General features: G+C 44.3%; 1 protein-coding gene across 1 annotated transcript in view; it reads left to right on the top strand.

Annotated features, from left to right (window-relative positions):
* GRK5 (G protein-coupled receptor kinase 5) overlaps window positions 1-26,069 on the top strand; it is a 167,033-nt gene that overhangs the window by 108,403 nt on the left and 32,561 nt on the right. Inside the window, exons 3-4 of the mRNA XM_086617015.1 lie at window positions 2,369-2,481; window positions 10,678-10,755. Coding sequence (XP_086473141.1) covers window positions 2,369-2,481; window positions 10,678-10,755 — 191 coding nt within the window. The remainder of the gene's footprint in view (window positions 1-2,368; window positions 2,482-10,677; window positions 10,756-26,069) is intronic.

Raw genomic sequence — 26,069 nt, 5'->3', positions numbered from 1 at the left:
CACTTATTCAGCTGCTATCAGTAGCCCTTTTGTTAGAAGAGCATCCTCTGCTACAGTGAGCATCACCGTATCATAACGCCTTTGATGAACTACCTGCGTTTTGTACAACAAGCGTCACCGTGCATCCAATAGCGCCGTACGAGAGAAAATAGAGGGCAAACTGGCTGATTAATGTATTTGTTCCTTTGTGGCTTGTTCTGTTACAAATTCAGACAGTCACATTTTTGCATGGCTTGTTTAACATGAGGAAACTTTGCTGTGGGTTTGGGTTTCTGGAGGGATTGAGTCTTGCCATCAGGCGGGCTGCGGGCTGCCGATGTTGAAGGTGTCTATTTTATTCGTACCCTCAGAAGAGTTAGTTAGTCAAGGCAGCAGAAAACAGCATCAGACAGATGTAGTTCAACCTCCAGACCTCCCGGGAGAGCTCACTCGAGCTGTGCAGCCTCTGACTTCGTGCCAGCCCCTGGGACATTCTGAGTTGCTGTTTGGATCTGCTCAGGCCCTTATCAAACTCCTTTCCTTACGTCAGCCCTGTGTGTATCTGCACATTCCTTCAGCAATTACCTTCCCACTAAAACAGCAACTGGCTCAAGCAGCACTAGCTCGTACCCCTCGCAGGGACAGCCCCGAGGCTGCTCGGCGCCCGAGCGAGCCCGCTGCCTTTCTCGCCCTCCGTCTCTGTGTTGTGATGTTCCACGCTGGAGGCTCCAGCTCGTGCAAACAAACCGGTGCCACGGGCTCGCTGCTGATAGTTAGATAGACCGGAGGTCCAGTTAGGATCTACACAGTGCTTTCGGTCTAGTTTGATTTGCTGGAGAGTGTCAAAGCATTGCAGTGTTCTGGATAGATCAAGTAATATCCTGATCCAAAATGGACTGGCAATACCAGCCACAAAGTGATGCTGGTACATTGTTCCAGACTGTTTCAGAAGACCAGACCAGAGCAGGACTGTACTGAATTAAAAGCACAGTCCAGCTAGCCCCAGCTTGTGTCTCTGGTGACCACTCTGTAGGTGCTTCAGGGTCCAGTTCCTGAAGCTCATCCATACCTGCACACTAGTGCAGCACAGAGGCAGTTCTGGGTGCTCCTGCCCACCTGTCACCCAGCTACAGATCAGCAGGTCCAACATCTCGTATAGCGTTTTCCGTTCAGGAGGGACGTCCTGGTTTTGCAGGGCATGGTTCTGAGGGCACAACCTGTGATGATGAGCAAGCCCTTCAGCTGTCTGCCTCCATGGCAAAGGCGAGCTCCATCGCAGCCATGTGCCTGCAGATGTTCTCCTTGGAGTGGATGGAGCTGAAGGGTACAGGGGCCCAAAGCGAAGAGGGAGTAAAAGACATTGCAGGAGCTACTCCAGGCCCTAGAGAGACGTAACCAAGGCACTGACAACTTGTGTGGGTTTCGTGTGTCTGTTTGCAGTGCGGTGTTATGTGTTTAGAAGCTGGTTGTTTCCATAATAACAGCAAGTGCCATATGGCAGCGAGGAGGGTGGTGAGAGGAACACTCAGGGAAACACAGTATGTTGTTTGACATGTGTGTGCTTCTAGAGGAATGACGTGTCTTGAGCGAGTGCTGCTGCTCCAAACAGGCTGGGAGATTTGCTGCTCTTACCAGAAAAATATCCAAAGCCCTAGGCGTTTGTGCCGGTGCAATGCCAGCTAGTGATGCCTGCCCTTCTCCCATGTTTTCCTGCAGATGGTCCGTGCGATGGGTAAAGGACCTTTTGCTTTACCGGGAGTGATGGTTCCGGATGCAGTAGCAAAGGGAATGGCATTTAAACATGGCATTTAAGGGGAAATGAAACCAGCTAGATGCCATATGCTCCATCCATTTGTTAATGCTCAGCAATTAGCAGAAATTTTGAAACCTTTGAAGATACATCGTTTGCAATAATTGTATAGTAGAGAGTGGGTTGAGCTTTCCAGAAATTAGGGACACTTTAGTGCATATCTAGGAAGCATCCTCTACAATTTCCAGCTTTTCCTACCCTTTAATGTATGACTCACATTTCAAGGACTTGTAATTTACTCGCCACGTTCCCACAAACACCTCAGTCTGAGCGGTACCTTTGCAGAGCACATATATTTCCACCGCAGAAAAATGTGAAATTATTTTTTCCTAATAGCTGAATGGCTTTTGCGGGACTTTTACCAACATTAGCTCTATAAAATCGAGCTTCTCTTGCTTGAGTCTTAAAGCCGTTATATTTGTATTTGGATACCTGAAACATGGTGATGGGGAGAAGGTGGCAGTTTGGATTTGGGGTTGTAGTTCTGCACTCACTTGCAATGGTTTTAACTCCTAATCAACTCAAAAGGCAAAGCTCTTCTCATTTTCATGCTTCTCTTCTTCTCTTTATTGCCTCTAGAGAGAGATTACTGCAGCATATGCGAAAAGCAGCCGATCGGAAGACTTCTCTTTCGGCAGTTCTGTGAAACTCGACCCGAGCTCGAGTGCTGCATTAGGTTCCTTGACTCGGTGGTAAGTCAATTCCTGTGATATTTTGGGGTGTCTTGCAGCGCTCTCCTGACAACGGAGACTCCTCTGACTCTAAGAAATTGCTATTTCATGTGACATGATTTGGTGTCTAATGCACCTGAGCAAGCAGCGGATGGGGCTGACCTCATCAGCATCCCAGTGACATCAGCACTGGAGAGGCTGCACTGCACGTGGGGTCGGTACCAGCCACGGGGTGCAAGGCACCAGACCGAGAGGAGGACAGGCACCCCAGCATGGTGCTGGCGTAGCCTCCCTTTGTGCCACCAACCAAGCAGCTGAGCTGCTGTGGGTAATGTCTTTTGATGTGGGTGAAGCCTGCAGTGCTGGGAGGCACTGGGAGGGAAGGGAAGATGATGAATGGACTGACGAGAGAGGATGAGGAGTATGATAATACTAATATCTGTCTCTTACCAAGCCTTTTCATCAGTAGACCTCAGGGTTATTTACAATGGACATCCTGATCATTACCCTGTTTTTTCAAATAGGAAAAGAGAGGCACAAGGTATAGAAGTGACTCAGTTGAGGTCACCAAGAAACAAATCCACTCCATTTTCCACCCCAGCAAGCTATCAGTTAACCCAGCCACTGAGCAACACCTCCCAACCCCGGAGAGGCCTGATGCTCTTTCATGGTCTGACAGCCCTGGCTGTGTGTAGTGCCAGCAGGAGAAGCTGGTCACAGTGGAAAAGTCTCTCAGTGGCTTTCTTGCTGGGAGCCTGCAGAAGATTCGGATGTTGATGAGCCAAAAGCCTCGTGCAGGAGAGGAAGATGAACTTGTCACTGCTGAGTGTGAGCGTCCAGGGGGGCTTTGCTCTCTGGATAACGCTGACAGTCAAAAGCAAAATGATGCAGAGCAACAGGAATAGAATTTTTTGGTTTGTATCATGGTGAAGCTGTTCTGAAGTATAGGGAGATGTGAGGATCATGCTGAAGCTGTAAGAGTCTGGGAGAGGACACCTGGTTGCTTAAAGTTTGTTAGTACTGCAGTATCTACAGCAAATCTACAGCATCACAGAAAGTGTTGGATAAAGTCCCATTCAAATCAGGTTTAGCTAGTCACAACTTCCACCTCATGTTCCTAGAATCAGATGCTAGGTCTGATGGATGGGATGCCCCATCCCTGGAAGTGTTCAAGGCCAGGTTAGATGGATCAGGCTTTGAGCAACCTATCTAGGGGAAGGTGTCCCTGCCCATGGCAGGGGGTTTGGAACTAGATGATCTTTAACCAACCCAAAACCATTCTATGATTCTATGATTCTATAGTCATGATTTTCCCCAGTGACAGGTTTAGCCATCAAGGTATGTGAAACTGCTACATGTGACAGGTGCTCTGTGCAGCTGTGCGCAAGGCCAGTGAGCAGGAGGACATTTCAGGTACCCTGGATGTGTTTCTCCTCCACCGAATCGGCATCTCCTCATGAGGTGTCTACTGATGAAATGCCATGTGCTGGTCCAGGGGAAGGCACCACTGCAGAAGTGCCACATAAGGTGTGATGCCTGCAGCCCCAAGGGGATGGGTGATGGCCATCCCTCTAGGAAGCCACAGACATCCTTTGGGAGACAGACACAAAAATTTGCTTGCATGTGGTTTTAATTTCAGACAGAAGAAACAGAGCCGTCCTCAGTTCGGAGAGGGTTAGCGAGGCTCTGTTCTTTTCTCACGCCTCCTCGCAGCGACAGGCATCATGTTTTGGTTCCAGTGGTGCCCAGGGCTTGTGGAGAACAAGCCCACATTGTCTGAGCCCTGCACACGCCTGGCAGCGGGCACTCAGGGCACACCGCTGGAGTCGACAACAGCCATAACAGCTGGGTAAAAGGAAACGGTATTGTCCCCCCGGTATGTGTCCCCTTGGTGCCACCAGCCGCAGAGCACCGTGGCCTGATAGCCTTCACTGCAGCACCACCGGCAGCCTCTCCCAGGCTCTCCCAGCCCACCTCTGGCTGTGCAAATGGAGGGCACTGTGTCATTTCCTTCTCCCAAAGCCCTGAGGAGCAGTTCCAAGCACTCAAACTCCGTGTTCTCCCAGCATCCACGCAGTGCAGGTGACACTGATCCTACAAAAGCTTGTGGTGGAACTGGCTTTGTCTTGAAGTTCCCTCCCCAAGCAGTCCCGGACTGATATCCCCAAATCCTTTTGTGGGGGCGTGCTTTGCACCCACCCCTGGGTTGTTTTTTGCAGACTGCAGGTGCCCTGCCTACCTTTGCTGGGCCAGCGATCTGTTCCCAGTTAGACTGGCAATACGAGGGTTTTGTGGACAAAATGCCTGGCCATGTGGAGGTCTGCATATTTACTCATTCTCTCTTCTTTTTGATGCTAATTAACAGCAGTCTGCTTGGTTTATTGCTTTCAAATTCTGTACAAGCTTGCTCCCAGTCCATGAAAATCCCTGTATTAGGCAATATTAAGGTCAAGCGACACAGCCCATAGCCATTAAATTGGATGATTGCTACTGAAATTCGCCCAGCAGGGTCACGCTGCATTGAGTGGTGGGATTCAGGCCAAATCCTACGTTAGGCAAAAAAGTCTATAATGAGACCAGAAGTTTGACTTTACAGCCCTATTCTGAGACCACCAGGAATGTGAAACCTTTTTGGAGACCACCTGCTGTAACAAGCCCCAAGCAGAAAAAGCCAAGACCCTCCATTTTCTTTTGACTTAGTTATTTTTCTAACATGAGGTGCAAAACTTAGCTTTTGTGTAAGATCAAATAAAGAGAAAAAGAAATAATAGAGGAAAATATTTAGCTATTCATGAGAGGCTCACAGAGGTTTTTGCGCATTCGGAGGTAGGACCACCTCTCTTTTACAAAGCACAGCTAAGTAACTTTACCAGGTCACACAGTAAGTCATTGTCAGGAGCCAATAATTGATGCCTCCCAATTTTTAATACAGTTTTTTAACCAGTGCACTCAACTGTCTGCAAAGGAAGCAGCAACCGGGGCTCCTGGGAGGAAACCAGAACCTGAGTCAGACACTCAACAACCTCCATTCCCATATTTACGTGGCACTAAGTTTTGCAAGCTCTCTCTCGCGCGCCTTTGCGTCCAAAGACTCATAAGATCAACCAGACCTTGCACATCAGAATACATAAAGAGAAAAAAAACCAAACAACTCTTTGCTGGACGTTTATTTCAGCTGTTGGGTGAAATAACGAACCTGGGCTGATGCAGTCTCTTGGAAATCTAATTATAGCAGCATCTGGGTTTTTTTGTCTGTGCAGTTAAACAATTGTTAGGCTGCTTTCTGAAGAAAAAATGATTTGTATCATGAAATTCTGCATGCATGTAGGTGTGTATCTGTCAGTTCCCTCTGAAAACTGTGAATGCCTTGGCCAATTTCAACCAATAATTGAGATTGAAGTTTCTACGTGTTTTCTGAGAGCGTTATTTGGGTAATTAACCACAATCAATTGTAAAATGGACTGCAAAGATATGTGGTTTGTAAGCAGCAGGCTTAAATGATAAAAGCGATAAAAGTGAAGAGATGCAGAGCTTTGCAGCGCAGCGCTGGTGGAGCCGTGGGTGGTCGATTCTCGCCACTGCTGTGGGACCAGCGAGTGGCCATCAGCGTGACCATCTGTCTGGGAAACGGGGCAACAGCAACCCCTTCTCCCAGCCAGTACGGTAAGGGTAGAGGGAGAGATAGCCATCTTTATTATGGATATGATGCAAACGATTTCATGGCAAAGGTCCTGACTTGACTAGACGAAATATCTAGTAAGAAGTACCAAACTCATGCCTCTGAATGCGTTGTGTGCTTATCTGTGTGCTCCCAAACACAAAGATCCCAATGAGCAGTTCACCAGACCCTTATGTAGCCGTTCAGATGAAGGAACTATGCGAACATAAGCTATTATCATTAAGTGGAGATGGTTTATGATCAAATCAGGTCTCCTATAAGCCCTTAACAAAGAATTCACGCGCGGCCCTAGAGCACGCTTTGCTATGCCTACAAATGTTTTAGCGACATCGTACAGCTTTGGAGCTGGTGAAAGCCAGCCATTAAAATAAAGTGTCAGGGGATATGCTACCTGTGCTGAAAGGCAGATCGGTGAGCAGGGAATCTGCTAGCAAGATGCATTTCCCTCCCCACAGCCCATGGGGGAAAAAACTTTTCTTTCCATGCGAGAGCTTTGAACGTTTTAATGTGGACCAGATTTAGGTTGACTAGAGGAGAACGTGGCTAATTCTGGTCAAGGAGAAAAATAACCTGACGTTATTTTCTCTCTAACCTGTACGATGTTATTTCTTTGCGCTAAAGTCACACAGACGTACATCCTCTAGAGGAAAATAGCCCTGCTGCCTCTCCAGGTTGTTTCTGCTTGTGCTGTCTGGGCATGGGGGCCAGGGGTGAGAGACACCATCTCCTTGGGTGGACTTTTCAGCTGGACGCTTTGCTAGATATTACACTTATCTGGGGTAAAAGGATGGGTGAGCATCCATTTAATGCCATTTGTAAAAACCCCGACTCACTCTTAGGGAGATTTCGTTTGGTTAAGTCCCTTACATGGTGTATAAACCATCTGTGTATGTGTGTCTTAAAGCTGTTCCATCAGAAATGCCAGTTTGTTGGTATCAACAAACTCATTAACTCAAAATGTGTTTTTAAACAGTCAAAAGGGCTCTTTTTGCCCTGCGTTTAAATATGAAAAATGTGGTTTGAAGTTCACTTTTCATTTAGAAATGCGAGTTATTATGAATCCCAGCTGTCTGGGTTTTGCCTTCCAATTTTTGGTCACAGATTTTAAATCTCCGGCAGAGGCAAGTGCAGGGGCAGTTGCTGGAGCGCAGAGCAGTAACAAGGCAGAGCCTGGAGTCCGAGGAAACAGTGAGCAGGAGCTGGAGCAGAGAGAGATGCTGAGGATAACAGAGGAGGGAGCTGAGAAAGCAGAGGTGTAAAATTGGGACCAAAATGGCAGTAGCCTCCTGCAGATCCTCCAAAGGTGACTCCACTGATCCTGACCTGTTCCAAAAAGCCGAAACCATTCTGATGGGATTATCTGTTCCCATCTCTATCTCCTGGTGGGTACAAGGGACTGACTCCTGTGGCCATGCGACAGTCCCACAGGCAACCAGCAGCTACCTGCCGTGGGAGAGAGCCCTCCCAGATCTGCAGAGAGATCCCTTTGACTCCGTTTTTCAATTTTCACCTATTTTTAAGCCATACAGTTTCAGGAGCTCAAAGAATATTAAGATGAAAATCAAACACTAGATAAAACGATGTGTCAAAATTAAGGTTGCTGATGCGAGCCCCCACTGTGTCTCTGTGCCGCTGCCCCAGCAATGCTCTCCATCGGTCATGGACACTGAACCTCTTTCTCGGTGGTCCCTGAGCCCACGGCCCCATCCCACAGCCAACCACAGGCTGGATGTTGCTTCCTTTCCCAGTGGGAGTGCATTTTCCCATCTGATCTTGCTCAGCCCATCCTGAACGCAGCTGCTCCAAAGGGCCGGACTCTTCGCACCCCTGTGTCCCCATTCAGCCAGTGTTGCTTCTAGGGAAGCAGGAGCCACTGATGTAACTACTACCTCCAAAAGAGCAGCCAAAAGAAAAGTTAGCAACAAACGTTGGCCAGCCCACATCCTCTCGCCATTTGGACTGAAGGATCCGCGCCTGCCCGCAGAAAGAGCCTTCCCTACAGCTCGTCCCATGCAGTCGGGGATGATCGTAAATCCTCCTCTCATTTATGAGCTATGAATAGGGCCCTGTCTGACCTAACTAGGGCATGGAGAAGCTATTAGACTTCAGAGCAGGAGCCTTGAAACACATGCCTGGATTCATCAAAGGAATAATGGAAAATATTTTATTGCACATGGATTTCAAGTAATGATGTTATTTCTAGCAATTAGGGATTTTCAAACTGTAGCTGTGCTTCTGAGTGTTGTGGAAGAAGGGGATGTATCTTGTGATTTAGGCGCAAGGTGGAGAGTGAAGGACCTTGGTAAGCTTCCCAGGCACGTGGCAGAGTGAGCATGGGGAATCCACTCTGTCTGTCTACGTGGGTAATTCTTCCAGTAATAACAGTCTGTGGCTGAAAATGTACCGGTATCTGTTGCCAAATAGCTCGGAAGTGGCACTGAAGGGAGAAATAATAGTGAACGTAGAAACAAAATGGAATGGGCTTCTAGTACTTGAGCTACAGTGAAATCAACACTCTTCACAGTTGGAGCTTGTGGTTCCTTCTCACATCCTATTCCTTCTCACATCCTCACTTGTCTGTCACTTCCTACCTTCACCACCACAGCATCGCAGTTTCTGAGAACATCAAATTCATGTATAATTAAATTTTCCTTTTATTTCTTCCCAACTCTCTTGAGGTAGAATTAGATACTCTCTCTATATGTGTGTCTGTGTGCATTTAGCTCTGCGTATGTTGGATCCCATCAGGAATGGCTTTTCAAAACACTGATCTAATTCCTGCTAAACTTCTGTCATCTTCTGGTCTGACCTGATTTGCTTCCTGTTTTACAGTTTGGATGGGATGTAAATGTAATAGGATATCTGTGGCAAAAGGACATCTTTTGACATTACCATGGTGCACTTCAAATGGCAGATGATGACTTCGAATCAGGTTTTATTTACTAGGGAGGTAATATATTACCAGGATCCAGACTCTAAAAGCAAATGAAGGAGAAAGAAATGGTCATTATTAGATAAATTGTAAATAGCATTGAATGGAGGACTCAGAAGGACTCAAAAGATCTCCTAGATGCTTCCATGCCAAAGCAATGCCAAGGAGCTCTCCTTTCTTTGAAGTCTTCTGCACAGACAGTTACATTTAAGTACGATAGTTTTCTTTTATTAAAATACGTTGTTTCTATTTCCCTTTATATGAAAACCACCTAGTTTGTCTGTGAATCTAACCATAAACTGTAAGATCCAAATAAAATGCAACTTCAACCTTTTAAAAAATTGTTCCTTCTGTTACTCTTGCCATTGCTTTATCCCCTAGCAAGGAATCATGGAGAAAAATGCTGTTAAGATGCTGTAAACATCTGTGCTTTAAGAACTGAAATGACCCATAGTCAGATATCATCTAAAAGGACAGGAAATTGGATGGAAGATTTTTTTAAACCCCCGTATTAAATTTTATGAGAACGTAATCAGTTCATCCCCAAAATGGTCACTAAAAGAGAAGTACTGCACTCGTGGATTTTCGCTTTGGGCGTATTTTTCATCAGCAATGCAGGTTTCTCTGTTATTTGCAGTCACCGTCATTTCCCAGACCAAATCAGATCGTAATTCCAGATCTTTAAAGCAACCTGCTATGTATGTGTGTAAGTATGTAGCTTCAGACTTCAGCTGCAATAGCTAAATCAGCACTGGCCACATAGATGGGTAATAGCATTATTACCACATTGTGGTTTTCATGTCATTCCGAGGTCTGCTTCGCTGGGCTATCCGTTACAGCCTGCCTTCGGATTTATTGCATCAAGCTCAGAGCAGTGCATACGTCTTCCAGCGGGCTATAGACCTGAAATTTGTTCTTCCAAGTGTTTGCCAGTTCAGTCTGATTTACCTTTTTTTTTTTTTTAAACTTCCTCCTCATTTATCATCGCAGACAGCTTGTATTGGACCGGGTTATTTAATTGGTTTGGCAGGATTTTCTGGGATCCTTTTTCTAATATGAGCAGTCATTAAAACTGTTAGGCTGTCTTCTTTTTTTTTCTTTCTTTCTTTATTCTGGAAAATATTTTAATCCTAAGGCGATCTCATCCAATGCGCGTTTCCTTCAAATGCCTGCCATGGATCCAGAACTTTAACTGGAGTGATTAATGTCTTGGTGGTGCACAAGTAATGGTCCCTTTGTTTCTTATGTAAATGTTGTCCTGAAACTCATCGAAAGTCAGTAATGCTACAATACATAGAGTAGTCAGAATTTTAAAATGTAGTTAAACTTTGCATGTGGGAATGTGGTGCTCTTTTTTAATGCACCAGGGAAGTCAAAGAGAATTTTGCCTATAGTGTCTATTCCTTTAAATGGTCTCTCTTATTTTATCTTCGTCCGAAGAAATTGGCTCTTAGATCTGCCTTCTGGAGGGACTGAGTCAAGAACCACTAGCAGTGATGGGCAAGTCTCTCTGCTTTGCAGAAGGAGTTAAGGTCACATCCAAAATGAAGTTATAATGGTGAAATATGATTGCAAATATTGACTTTTTTTTTTTCATCTGTTCCAGGCAGAATATGAAATTGCTCCAGATGAAAAGCTGGGAGAGAAAGGAAAGGAAATCATGATGAAATACCTCACCCCAGAGGTAAGGGGCAGCCAAAGTGGCATTACTGAAGGAATGCTGCAAGGCACACCTTTGCTAAACAAGGTTGTTATAGGCTTTGTAAGCCAGACTCCTAAAATTTATGGTGGCAATCTCCAGTGAATAAACCTGCAGGTCTTACACAAACAGTCAGAGAGAAAAAAAATTATAATCCAATCCAGAAATTGACTTCTAAGGATGAACTTGAGCTTACCAGGGGATCCGTGGTTCCATGCAAGACACCTCTAGCTGTTATCAACAGATGCCACAATTATTTCCTACCCAGCTCAAAAGAGGTGATGGCATTGCATATACTATTTCATAAAAAGCACAGGCAAAAATGGTCTTTGGTAACAGACACTGTATTTGGGTACAAAAATTCCCACTCCTTCCCAACCCCCATTTGCTCCAAGGTAGCCAGGGACATAGGACAGCGTGGTTTGGAGCTGAGAGGTGCTATTTCCTGTTCTTGTTTCCACTGCTGTCGGTTCCTGGGTGTTTCATCTCAGTCAGGGTTGTCGGAAGGAGAGGAGCTCATGGCAGGAACCAGGTCCACAGGGTGGCACTCCAAACAGAACTACAGATCTGCTGCAGGGATTTTGGATGGGCTGCATTGGGACTAACCCTTTTTGAGGGAGTTCTCAATCATTTGCTGACCACGTTTAACCTTTGCAACAAAAATCACTGCCATTAAGCAATAAACATCCAACTTCAAACACAAGTACAATCACAGGATTTTTCCTAAGTTGCTTTCATAAGAGTAATCAAGATGTACAATTGCTGCTTCAACTGTTTTACAAGAGAAATACATTTGACCTTCAGGAGAATTAATTGCATTTTTGGCAGATGTCTTTCTGAAGCGTTTAAATGGTACAATATGTTTTGGAGGTTCAGGGGCAGAGCAGACCACTTTTTTTTCCAGTCAGTTGTTTTCCTACAATAAATTTCAATGCATACTTTCAGTTATCTCAGACTGCGTTTTGGGATCTGGTTTCATTTACTGAGCCTGGCTAGTTTCATGTGCAGCCATTTAGCACTGCCAGTATGTGTTCCTGCTGCCCATTCATTAAGGGCATGAAGTTCCACTGCTTTTTAAATCCACCGAAATGACCATTTGTCTTAAAACTTCTGTCAACAGAGGAACAAGGGACAAATACTGAGGGAAAATAGTTCCCACTGCTCTAGTTCTTATCTGGGAATGGAGAAAGGCATTTTCCTGATATCTGGGCTAGTAAAGAGAAGGACAGTACTGCTTCATTTCAGCTGTTCCAGATGCCAAATCCCTTCCCTGCTGTCCCATGGCAATCCTGCCATCCTTGTCCGTTTGCCTGCAGCCCCATAGTGCAGCAGAAGCAGATGGAATAGTTTAGTGAGGTAAGTGAACGTGCAGTGAAGACCAACCTGAGACCAGTTTCCTCTTCATCAAGAAAATGTGGTGGTATTACAGGAAGGGAAATTGCTGAGACTCCAGAGCTGGAATTTCCATTCTCTGCCATCCGCTGCACTTCATATTTGACCTGTGTACCTGGTTTCTCAGTGTGTAAAATGGTCACAGGATATTTACAGTCTGTTCTGAAATTTTTCTGATGTTTGCAGGTTACCTTAACATCTTGGGCAGAAGGAAACACAGTTATGCTCCTTCACTTGCAGTCTAAAACTGCCACACTGGTGGTGGGGCTTTAATGTCAGCATTGGTCTCATTGCACTTTTTTTCTTAATAGGAAACTTCTTCTTCTTCCCAGAGGGATGTTTAAGCCGTGTGTAGCAGAAAATACTTCCTAGAGGCCAGGTTTTGACTGTGCCATAGCAATGGCTTGAATGCTCAATTCTCTAACATTGGTCTCCTGTGCAATAGTTAAAAAAGTAGAGCAAGGCCAGGATTAATTTCCTTTCTTTTTAGATACCTAACTAAGGTACTCATATGAGGAGTTCAGATGGCCTCCTGTCCTTTCCTGTCAGGAAAGAGAAATAAGAACCTCCAAAGGACAGATTTTAAGCCATTAGAAGTTAGTGATTCGAAGCTAGGTTAGATGGTTGCAGTCAAGAGGGATAAATCTGGACCCAAATGTCCTAATGGAATATCATCCTGGCCAGCAGAGAAAGCTTATCTTCATTAGGAGCTGCATTTCTCCATTTAGTTATTATTCCCTTGAAAGAAGCAAATTGCCGCTGATTCCAAAGTCTTCTGCTTTCAGAGGAACACTTCTTTTAAGCAGGTGTGTGTCTGTGCTTCAAAGAACCTGATTGTCTTGATATAAAAATAGTGTGACATACAGCTTGACTGATAGAATAAAATTATAGGTTTAGTTCTTGGACAGATAATTCAGTCTTATAATGTGAGGAGTATTTTTCCCAGAGTGCATGATCAGAAGCAAAATGAAAACAAAAAGTAGACTTCATGCTCTTTAATATTTATAAATGATTTTTCATTCTTGCTTAGATTTTTAAATGTCATACATATTTAACATGCTACGTGTCAGTATATCATCATTCTAAAGTGCACTCATTTGCATGGGGAACATGCACTTTATTTAATAAAACATACACTACTTGCACAGCAGAAAAGAAAAGGAAACGCTTTCCCAGATGTTTAGACATCACACCAGTACTTACAGCCTCATGCGACTCAACGCAGCCACTGTCTGCAAGATGGTGCTACACTGCACAGTTAGCAGACTCAAATGTGTGGGAGCAGTGAATTCCCCCGCGGAGAGCTCTGCGTGAGAACGTTCAGCGTCAGCCCCGAGGCTGCTAAACAAGCTCAGTGCTTGCCCAGATGGTCGAGAGGGGAGGCACTTTTCCAAGTAGTCGCAATTCGGGCTTTTTGCAGCTTTAACATACCAAACAGTTCCTACGTGCTCGCTGGAGAAGTTGAGATCTAGCAGCCTTTTGTCGTGGTCGATGCCAGGGGTGGCATGAGTGGGTCAGGCTTCCACCATCTCCCTGGCCTACAGGCAACAACGATGACAAATTCTGAATGTATCCTGGCACCTGGAAGGAAAAATGGGTGGTTTAGGCCTCTCAAAGAAGTGGTATGTAGGAGCAGTCTCCCTAGGGATGTGGTAGAGTCCTCATCACCGCAAGTTTTCAACATGCTATTGGGCAGGGTGCTAGATAATATCATCAAGGCTCCCTTTCCCACGAAAGGTTGGACCAGATAATCTTTAAAGGTCCCTTCCAACCTGAGCTGCTCTATGATTCTATGTACTCAGATCCTTACCTAGGAAGACCTTAGTATTCCTCCTGTCTCGCCTGAAGTTCATTGAAACGTTCATATCCAACAGGCCATTCTGAACAGTTTAATGGGAGGGAAGTGTAAGGAGTACATGTGATCTTCATGCTGAGGATGCCAAAATACAAGTGTTTTCATGGCTTCCTTAGCAGCTTCACTTGAGTGGCAAGCAGGAGAATGAAAACCCACAGAAGAGATGTCCTGTAGCTGAAGACACCCCCTGTCCTTGAAACATGCTCTGAAGAATTGCTAACCTACTTCTCCAAGGAAGTCCAGCTGTGAGCTGGCTACTCCGAAGGGTCTACATGGGGATAAGCACTGGTGAGAGAGCCTTGTCCATTAAGAGAAAGAGACCTAATGAGGCATGTACCACCTTGACTGTTAAGAGGAAGAGACCCAACGAGGCGTGTACCATTTCAGAGCTGTAATCTGAAGGGAATTCCACCTGCAGGCTACCTTTGCTTAACGGGAGCAGCGCAATGGTCACCACACTGGCACGATCAATGTTTCTCAACTACAGTCCTGCTTCTTCAAGAGAGGCTTTAACAGTTTCCATGAAAAAGGCACTTAAAGCTGCCTTCCTGGCTTAATAAGCCTGTGGGGCAAAAGTCCAGCCCACAGGAAGTCTAAAATTTCTGAGGTTGTGAAATATGATGGTAAAACTGCTAAAATGAATTGGTCACAAATATTTCTTTCCTGGCTTTTCCTAATCTCAACAGTGGAGTGGGAATGGCTCAGTTTTAGGTTCCAGTTCTGTCTGCAAATGGAAAAGCCCTCAGTGCTTCATGGAACAGTTGAGTTAAGCTGAACCCAGCCTGGCTTCACTACCCGGCTGCTTTTACTGGAGGAGCGAAGAGATACGTTTGCATTTTTTACTGCTTTTAAATTAGAGTTTTGCATCTCCATGCAGCATTTTTGCCCTCCTGCCTGACAGCTGCCATGCTGTACTGTACTAAATCACTAGCCCGTTATTTTCTTTCTCACTGTAAATCACCTTGAGATACTTTGAGAGACGCTATATAAAACTCAATTGATTTGAAATGGCTCTTAAGACAGTCTCCATATGCCATTATAGTTTATATTTGGACTCAGCTGGGTACTAAAAATGTTACTGAATAGGATGTCTAATGTGTATTGTTATCCTCATTAATATACTTCACAGAATATGAAGAACAGCGACAGCATTAGTTTTCTTATCTGAATTCCTGGTCGGTCTCCTTTCCTCCAGGAAATGCACAGAATAAAGGCCATGTTTGCAATTTCTTTCTTTGCTGCAAGAGGTTAGCTGGACACAGCAATAACCTCTTTACTCCAGTCTAAAGCTAGCAATGGGTATTTTGCTAAATGAAAATATGCCTTTGTTTTTATGAACAATTATAGGATAAGGAAGGGAGGGAAAAGTCCCTCGAAAGGGAAACTGGCTGATCAGCAGTGCCGGGCCTTCCGCTTGTCTACTGGCTAAAACATGCTCTTCTCTCAAATCAGTTCTTTATGGAGAAGAGAACAACTTTGTAATGCGGTTGAGATGAAATTAAAATGACATTTGAGGCCTTCTGCTGAACAAAGCCATACAGCCGAGTCCAGGCTCTTGCTCACAAACACCCTCTCTCAGCTCTGTGCATTGGCAAAGAGTAGTTTTCTTTCTGCACACCGTGGCTTTAATCTTGATGCTGATGAGGATCTTTGCCTTCAGTTGCTCTCTCCTTGAGATTTCTTTCCCCCTTCCTATTTTTGCCACCAAAATGAATGCAAACTTCAGCACTTGTGCTTCTGAGTCATCTTTGCTGATTGCTAAAGCCTTCTATCTCCCATAAGGAAAGTTTCGTGTATCACTTTTTAATGATTCTGGCTGAATCCTGGACGGGCAGGTCATACCGTACCAAGAATTGGATTCAAGTACTGAGACCTCTTCCTCTAACTGTTTGGTTTTACTAAGTGCCTTCTAGGGAACATGTTATAATCAGGTTTCGGAATGGCCAAAAAAGAAACTGAATGTCACTGTAAGGGAAGCTCTGAAAGAAAGAAACATTAAGCTTCTGTAAAGCGATCTGCAGAGTTTAATGTGAGACAGAGGCTTTGTGTTTTGAAAGGTGAGCCTCTAGGGACTGTTTTCTACATTGTTCCCTCTCTCGTACAAATTCAGCTTATATCACTTATATCCAGCGAGTCATCTCTGTCCCCACGTAAGCTTATTGTCTATCTGATAAAAGGCCAACACAATATCGCTTTTCACTGGCTACAGTGGATGGTCCTTTAAGGCTCGGTCCAAGAGTTATCTCCACAGCTAGTTCTCAAATTTTTCTAAACCCTGTGCATCTCATTAATGACTCAATTGAAGTAAGCAATGAATGAAGTGCCTGTCTGAACACAGTGTGTTACATGGATTCAGGATGGGCCAGAATTATTTACTCTCTCAAAGCGTTATTCACTGTGTCCTTCTGGTTCCTATTAGGAGACTTTTCAGGATGCTAAATACTTAAGTAGAAATCCTGGCCTTACTTGAGCCAAGGAGAGTTTTGCCATTTAATTAATTGCCCTGGGACTTTACCCTTTGACTCAATGGATTTCTCATCTCCCCTTTCTATTGACTTCACTACTCTATGGGCACCATTTTAGCCAGAGATGATAGCATTACTTAGGCCTCTGCTTTGCAGCTAGCATAATCGATACATAATCCAGTCTCCAGAGAAATCAATACATAATTCTTGTTGTTGTTCCAGAGACAGCACGATCAATATCTCTGCTGATCACCATGTCTTAGTCCAGGAAGGTACCTTCTCAGCGTACTTTCTGCATAAGCTCATCTTTCCAAAGTTCAATTCTGGGAAAATAATCGGAGCAGCAGAACAGCAACCTTGTTACTCAAATTAGTGCTTTCTAATCAGAATTTATTTTAATAAGCATTCTTCTGTCACTGGGGCCAGGCTGTAATATAGTGTGGCAGAGGAATCTGAAAAATCGGAGTGTTGCCTTGATTACGAGTCCCTTTGCTGTGGTCTCAGACTAAAAGGCATTTTCTCACGGTTTGCTCAAGTCCTATTTCCTCATCCTTTACCCACTGTTTATAATACAAATGTTAGTTAACTAAACACTTACTGAGGATCTCTGTCTCTTGCAATGGTGCCAAACTGCATGAGAGCCTATGGAAACATCATGGAGTCTGCTCTGGCCCGGTGATGCTGTCCCAGAATAGGTCCTGGGGCAGTCCTGTGTCCTGTCCTTTAGACTTAAGGAGGGCTGCATTTGCAATGCATTTGCTCAGACTGGTTGAATGTTTGGGCTGGAGTCATGAACTACGCTGGTTTTATGCTAAGCAGTGCTATTAGTTGAAGCTCTGCTTTTACTTGTTGTTTTGGAGAGGTTACACTCCCAAGTTCACATGCTTCTTAACTGTTTGTCATTTGTGGTCAGGAAAATCATTGGGATGACTTGGTCAGTGGGCAACAGCCTTCTGGCTTCCCTGTTTTTGCTGGAATTACTCTGACTTGACCCTTTGGAAAATGGAAACTTGCTTCAGCTAGTTGATGTCAACCACGCATGTAAACCTGGCCCACATCTGTCTGCTGAGGCAGGGCAGACCCCCCAGGCTGTTGTGACTCCTCTCGGAGACTAGCCAGGACATCCAAAAGGCTGAGGACACTGTGCAAATAAAAAGCAATCTGCTCAGGATTATCTGAGAACGGGAAGGATGTACTTGTCTGCCCTTGGCTAATGAATATGCTCATTAGAGTTTCCTCCTCTCATTTTCAGGGGGTTATCTTTTCCCTATCCCCTCTGCATACCCCTCATCACTTATACTCGCTTCATATGGATTATCCAATGGCCAGGGAAGTTAATTCTAAGCCTTTGAGGTTTATTCAGCTTCCCCGGATACAGCCTCTTCTGCCTGAAAATTTTGCCCACATGGGAAAAAAGGAATCAGCCTTTTCCAGTTGTCTGAAACACTGGCTTGTAAGACATCCAGAAATCTGCAGGAGATGACTTTTGTGCATTTGCGCAGAATGACATTAAAATAGACCTCTGGTGAGTCCAGCCTCTTACACTCCCAACACACACGTTGCAGCCTGGATTGTCCAAACCAAGGAGGCATCCGAATAGGAGAGACGAGGTGCCTCATCCTGCCCACAGGCAGCCCAGGGAGACTTTGAGTGTCTTGTTTTTTAGATGATTAAAGTGCAACAAGGTGAATCCCAAGCTAGGTGTAATGCAGAATACATTACATTACCTCTCATGGCATATCCACACAGCTTTCCGTGCACGATTTCTCAATAGCACAGGAGCCTTTTCATAGATCCATAGATTCATTCATAGATTTCTAGGTTGGAAAAGACCTTAGAGATCATCCAGTCCAACCGTCCCTAATCCCCATTAAACCATATCCCTAAGTAGATCATCCACCCTATTCTTAAACACATCCAGGGATGGGGACTCAACCACCTCCCTGGATGAGGTTGAGGATTTGAACACCTGAAGTCCACAACCCTTCTATCTACCCGCTGCCGCTTGCAGCAACTTTCCTGGTTGGTTCAGCGTTGGATTTCTGAAGCTAAAAGCGTAATGAGTCAACAAATGTCTCTCTGAGCTCAGGATTTATTGTGCTAAACTCAGAAGCAGTAACTAGCCACCATGTGCTTGATCCCAGCAAAGAAGAGAATGAAGAGGCACGTGATGAAAATGGAAGTTAAAAATACCTTATTTCTCATCTGATTCCCTTGTAATAGGAAATTAGGATTCTGGAAAAACACCTAGAGACTTCAGCAAAGGAGTAGCCTTACAAGGGTGGGCCAGGCAAAATCAAACGAGGTGCCTGAGGCCGACACCTTTGGCTGGGATGATGCAACTGGAAGAATCACTGAGGCAGTGATGTTAGGGTGTGTTATTTTGACTTGGAACCAGGAATCGTAGCATTACCATACGGAATGTTTTAAGTTTCACAGAAAATAAATATATTTCAATTCATTAAAATACCACTAAATAAGTGTAAAAAATAAGAAAATAAGAATGAATCTTTTATAAAACCTCTTTTAATTACAATTATATTTTAAAATAACCAGCATGTTTAAGTTGTGGAAATGTGGCACTTCAAACTATTCATGTTAAATTTTTTTTCCTGAGTCATGCAACTACACTTACAAAACTCCCTTAACCTGCATGCCAAACCTCAGCTTGTAGGTTAATTTAGTATTTTTTAATCAAGCCGGACTCTGACCTCAGTCAAAAATCAAGCATATAGCAAGTTTATTATCCTGGCACAGATGCTGTTTGTCCAACAAGCAAAACCGAGGAAGAGTGGAATATGCCACTGCAAACAGTGTGTCATCTCCTACAATAAATGTCTTCCCGCTCAGTTCTTTGCTGATGGCTATTACCATGTGATCGTTAATGGATCGTGTGACACAGGTGATTAGGGAATGCCCTGTTTCCAGCAGTGCTAGGCAGTGATTTTGTTTGCTTTCGTGGGTGTTTCCAGTCTTTCTGTGAGTGGGCCACTGATTCCTGCCTGATGTTTGTTTAATTCACTTCCTAATCCTTTTTGAGGCCTCCCCGAACTCTCTTTTGGATTTTGTTTTCCTCTTTCAAGTGTTTCCTCAGGATTTAGACCTGCTAATGTAAAAAGATGAAGGCAAACTCTGCGAAATCCCCACTGCACCCGGTAGCACTACAGCCGTTGACTTGAGTGCAGCCTGGATGGAGCCGGCATGCATGAGCTACCTTCACGCAGAGCAAACAGCTCGTGGACTTCAGCGCCAGGATCGCTTGTGAGGGAAGGGTTACTCGTGTTTACAGGCTTCTGTCTCAGAGGAGTGAATTCAAGCAGGGATCTGTTTGTTTTCCTGTGCGAAAGCCATTCAATAACGTTGAGGTTGTAAATGAGTGTTTATAGATTTAGGGATTTTTTTTAATGGAACAAGTGACATTTGGTTTACCAGAGGAAGCCAAGCTATGATTATTGCAACATAAGTTTACTGGCTAATGTTTAGGCTATCCATCAGTGCAGGAGGACGTTAAAAGGTAGAACAGTTCTGATAAGAGGCTGGACAATGAATGCTGTCCAAACCTATTAAGCACACGTGGCGAGAGAAAAAACCTGCTGCGAATAGAAGCTTTCAAAATCATCTTGTCATCTTTGTTGCCACCAATGTTGAGAATACTGTTCTTTTTCAAAAATGTTTTATCAAACATCTGGCTGTTTGTAGTAATGCATTTCACCAAGGATTCAGCTGGGTTGCTAGCACAAGAGGTTACCTTTTGAACCAATGACACTTCTGAGGATTATGTGAGTACCCTAACTTCTGGGTAGGTAGGAAAGTCTGGTTAGTATTAGTCTTCTGTTTCTTAAGCGACCTTCCTCACCTTGCTGACAGCTACTGGTACTGGTTATTTAATCCATGTTTTCATCCTTGAATCTCTGTGCAAAATGCATTTAAAGTGGAAAAAAGGCAACAAGTAAAACATACTTTCCCTTCCCCTGCTTTAAAGCAAGTTTATATAAAACAATTTCAACTGGCTAGTTTATGAGCACCCCTACGCCAATAAACCTGTGTGTCTACAAAAAGGAGGAAGAATCTGTTTCTTTGGTAAAGAAATCTCTGTAAGTAGGTTTCCAAATAATTATGAAAACAGTATGTGTGAGGAAGGACTAGGATTTAAAGATACTGAAAAATATCTTGCCAAGCACTTCTTGTGAGGCCCAGTTTCTCATTCATTGAAGTCAAAAGCATAGCTTCCGTGGTGACCAGTTTACTTTCTTAATCCAAGCTGTACCAAAAACCCCATAGCTGGTTGGGTTTGTGGTGAGTGTTTCTATTTAATTGAAGAGTATGAAATCTGCAGCTGGTTCACTGGACTTGCAAAAGAAGCTGATGAAACAACTAAATTTTGTCTCATGGGACATTTTGCTATTTCAAAATTACTTTCTGTGGGGCTTTAAGTGTTTAAGATTTCCTCTGGTCACCTGTAGGAGCCAGGAAGAAATTTCTCCTTCTTGATCTAAGCGATCTTTTCTCTTCCTTTGTTGCTCCGAAACTCATGTTGTGGTTACACCCTCAAGTTTCTCTGAATCAAGTAATTTAACATTCCAGGGAACCCACACTTTGTATTGAAGATCTTTATGTAGAAAATGTTTTGACTTACTGCATGGCAGTTGCTTGTTTGCCACCATCATGAACAGAATTGTAGTTTCTAGAAAGGAGCATTTTGCTTTCAGTGATAGCACCTACAAAAAGGTCTACTGAGAACAGGAAAAACAAGTTATAGCTAGATAGCAGATCCCATTGCTGATTAACAGAAGAGCCATGAAAAAATGCTTCATATACTTTCTATGCACTTGTCAGGAAGGAGACCTCAGTGGTTGCTGAGTTTCTCCAAGGAAGGGTGTAGTCCAAGACTACAACTTGTACCCGAGCACCAAAGAGGAAGGATGCTGGAAACCCAGAGAAGAAACTTAGCTTTTTCCTACCAGTGGGCTCACCAAGGCCCAAGAGACAGCCCAGCAAGTCTGGAGCAAGCAAGTCAGCCTGAATCTACATCAGATCTACTGCAGTAAATGAGTTCATGAACTGAGGTGGTTATCGTTGCCTTTTGTGATGGATTAGTACAACTTCTCCAGGCAGAAGAACACGTTCAGCTGTTTGCTGAGGGCTCTATTGTCTTCAGTCATTGTATTTTTCTGTGTGTCAACATGTGTTTTGGTAGTTTAATAGAATGTGAGGGAAAACAGATTCATCATGACTCCAGATCAGCTTGCAGCTACGAAACAAACCCCACAGTTGATAGGCACTGCTGATTTGCTTCATTTAGCTACCAGCAAGTGATCCTGCCCTCAGTACTGAACATACCATTTGAACAGGATCGGATTCAATTTTTCTCTGTGTTGTTGACCCACTCTGTAAGCCCAGAAAAGACATTTCATGTCTTTGGCCCCTGTTCCTACTCCCAGGGCTGGTGTGATTGTTTGTTTTGGAAGCTTTAGCTCTCATGACATGTGTATGTATTGCCTGGCATTACGGGCCCCCATTCTCAGGTATAACATCCACACACTGTCGTAACAGATAAATTGCTACTAATGACACAGCTGCTCTCCACGCTGCCCGTCCACCTCACTGCCAGTTCCTACATCTGTCATTTCAAAGCAAATATCCTGGAATTATGAAGCCTTGTGCTTTACTGGTTTGCCTCATACAGACCCAGATGACTTTGTGGTAGGAAAAAAAATTAAAAGAAAATGCAGAAGTTGACTACTTAAAATGTTGCAGCTGCTCCTGATGTAGAATTGGCTGTTTACTACACATACAGCTAAAACCGAACAGACACGGGACAAGAGAAAAGAATGTTCTAACATTTTTGTGCATAACACCAAAAAGCGTCAGGCGACTGCGTGTGCTGCGACAGTGCTGGGAACCTTTCCCTCATCAGGTTGAAACACATGCCTAACCCGGACTTCCCAAAATCAAAGTACCACCAAGACACTATCTCCTCCTCCATTGCTTTCCTCTGAATTTCTCACCATCAACACCTTCACGCTTCCCCTCCGTCGGTCACCAGCTGCACGGTCAGTATTTCCCAGCCTGCAGCTCAGACCGAATCCCTGTTGGCATTGGCCTGCCCCTGCCCAAAGTGTGGAGGTGGGAGGACATCAGAGCCACCCAGAGTGCCTCCAGACGTCTCCCTGCGGTGGGGCAAGCAGAGCCCAGGATGTGCCCTGCGCTGGCACGTTCCTGCTCTGAGGGCAGCAGTGCAGACCCCAGCAGAGACACCACGGGCCAGTTCTTGGGTGGATCTCTAGCCACAAGTAGCAGAACCGCCTTGGAGGCACAAAGAGGCACAATTTCATGGCCTCTGTTTTGCCTTCCGTTACCTTTCCCCTTGGAAAACATACATTACCTGTAAACTTATCTTTCCATGATTTTGCACCTACCAGCATGACCTGCATATATCTACCCGTTCTCCCTTTTTCTAGTCATTGCTCTGATTACACTCCTCCTTATGAGCGTTTGCCTCAAAGGACTGAGGACAGTCACTACTGATAGTCGTACCATTGCCACCTGTCCTGGTAACTATTCCCTCTGCTAACTGAGCCTTCCTCAAACGTCTGGAGGACGATGTTGACTCTGCAAAAGCAACAGCAGAAATGACATTGCATGTGGCAGACTTCCCATCCCTGACACAAACCATTGCTTTCTGTTGCTGGTCTTGGGTCAGGACTGTGTGAGTGCAAATCAAACGCAGCAATGTAACAACTGGATGAAGCCAGGGTTTCCAGATTCTTGTATATAAACTCTTCTCATCCCATCATGAACCATCTCACACCAAAGATCGTTTTAGCCTCTTTCTTCCATAGTTTGGAGGTCTCTACTAGTAGCAAATCTGTGTGGAGATTTGCAAATAGATTATACGTGGAAAATTGCTGTCAACATCTGAAAATACACATATCATTACAACAGACGTGCTTGGAACGGGAGACGGCTCAAGAAAAGTTATGGCTTGAACTTTTGTCCATTGACTGAAACATTTTTAATTGTTTTAAGCTAGTTGCTTGTGGAATGTTTTCATAACCTGAGACATAACATATGCTGCACATTATTTGTTTTATGCAACTGACTTTTAAAATAACTCCTCGTGTTTCAATATCATGGCTGCAAGTCTGAAACTTGCCAGGAAAGCAGTTGTGTTTATGTCAAAAGTTTGCATGATGTGTATTCGTTCTAAAGAGTGTGGTATCGTTCTGCTTTGTGTAATTTTTGTAGTGATGTACAATAGTGCATTAAGATACCGTGATGACTCACATCTACTGGCAATAGTCGGTGTAAAATGAAAGCCTGTATTTCTAGGTTTCTGTTCCTTATTCACTAATTGCAAGCTACAAATGGACTGATTTGAGGAATCCGAGCATCTCTAGCTTCCATTTATCTCAGTGAGACTTCTTTGATTCCAGTCACAGATGACGATCAACTCTTCTGCAAAACACAACTCTTAACCGCCCTGTGCATTGTTCTGTGAAATATTGTGAGATTGCCACCTCGCTCATGAAGACTTCATCAGGCAGTGAAGCTTTAATATTTTGAGGTTCTTAGGCAAAAGGCACTGCGTAAGGATAAAAAATTACCTCCAGACTAAGGACCTGCTCTGCATCTCGCAGTCAGTCTGACCCAAGTCCATGCTATCCCTTTTTCTGATCTGAAGTTCAGGGCCCTGCAAGCTATTTCTTTTTGTAGGAGACAACAGTGATTGAGACAAGGGTCTTTGAAGCAGGACTGTTCATTTGCAAAGATACTCTTTTGCTCAGAGCTCCAGGTTTCCTTTGCTGAGCACTCAGCATACAAACTCCCTTCCTCATTTGTTCCCAGGGCCATGCCCCATGCCTGTGTTTTGCAGAGTCCAGTGTTTTGCAAAATCATTGGTACAAACGACTGGGAGAGGGCTCGAGAGCCTCTTGCACAAGGAGAGATCAAATACACTTAGATCATCAACAGATGTCTGTCTGCCCTCAGAGGTCTTTCAAACCTCCGAAAACAGATTCCACAATATTCATATGCCTGTTCTTGTGCTTCCTGTGTGGAAAATCAGAAAAAAAGTCTTCATTTCCAACTAAGTGGCTTCCTTCACATCATTGCCCTTGTGTAGAGCAGAACGCGGAATAATTGATCCCTGCCCTTTTTATTAAAAACCTTTCTTAAAGACCTTGAACATGTTTCACTCTTACTTTCCCAGACTAAACAAATCTAGTTCCTCAACACTTCCTTTTGTCACTTTTTTCCCAGGCATGTTTCTCAACTCTCCAGATGCTCGGTGCTCTCGTCAGCGCTCCATAGCACTCTCAAATGGTGGTGATCCCAACTGGATTACGCGTCTCTAGCTGGAGTCTCAGCACATCCCTGTCAGTTCTCAACACATCCCTCAGTGTCATTTGGCCACTTCTGGCACAGAAGCAGCAGCACTGCACACAATAAACCAACTCTGTGCACGCAGGTTCATGCGTGTGCATCTGCTCTGGGCTCCGTACAGCTATGGGAAATAATCGGAGTCGGTTACACAGAGACACCTACTAGTCACCCCACCCAGGTTTCAGAAGAGCTAACCTCAGCTGCTGGGGATCAGGAAAATGCTTTTACTCATTGAGGTTGCAAATCTTTGCTAGTCAGCTACCTGCTCTCACTGGCACAGACTTTGAGGCAACACCTATGGTGCACTATATCTTGGCCGAACTCATACATTTTAAAGATTTGGAAGTTCTATCTTAAGGAAAACTAGAACAAATAACATGTTTTAATGAAAAAGGAAAATTGTCAGAGAAGGTCTTCGGAATGTCTCTTTCGGTACTGCCAGCATTTCAGCTCATTTCATGAAGAATTTGATTAGTTAATAGATTTGCAAAAGGTCAGGTGTCCTCCACATAGTCACAGCAGACACACCATCAGGGAAATGGTGTAAGTACCATGTCAAACGTACAGAGATGATTTTATAAGGAGGCTTATTTGTTTGCTGCCCTGTTCAGTGAAGGTCAGCAAATACTGTGTCTCGAAGGGCTGAGTGAAGCAGCCTGTAGCAAAACTTACAGAGCTGTCAGAAAAGCAGTGTTTACATTTTAAAGCGGAGTGATGCAATGTGACATTCAAAGTAACAGATAATGGGGAGTTACACAGCCTGGAAGTTTTTATCCGAGTCTGAATCAGTTTGCTTCTTTTCCATACTTCATGGAACATGGGCAGCACCAGGTGCAGCACACGCAGAGCTGCCTGGCAAGGCTCTGCTGGCATTCAGGCTACCAGGGACAACTGTGCTAGTGCAGGGAAGAGCAGGTAACGTTTGTCTTGCAATGCTCTCAGGTCCAACCAAGAACCTGGTATTTATGAGTGACCCTAAAGATACTGCATCCAGCTTCAAACCTGGCCACCACACTGGTTTTATCAGTGATTGCATCATAGTGAACAGGAGAGGAAGAGGGATAAGCCGTAATCAACCTCTCAGCAAAATTCAAAAAGTATCTTGCAGGCCCAGAAGCTTTAATTTGGAAGGAACGATGATCTCCAAATTTTTATGGACACAAACATACCTAACCTTGAACAAGCGTTGTGACATGCCATTT

Source organism: Tauraco erythrolophus, chromosome 9 (genome assembly GCF_009769465.1).
Source record: "Tauraco erythrolophus isolate bTauEry1 chromosome 9, bTauEry1.pri, whole genome shotgun sequence".
Classification (NCBI taxonomy): Eukaryota; Metazoa; Chordata; class Aves; order Musophagiformes; family Musophagidae; genus Tauraco; species Tauraco erythrolophus.
This window is presented reverse-complemented; position numbering and strand designations above follow the sequence as displayed.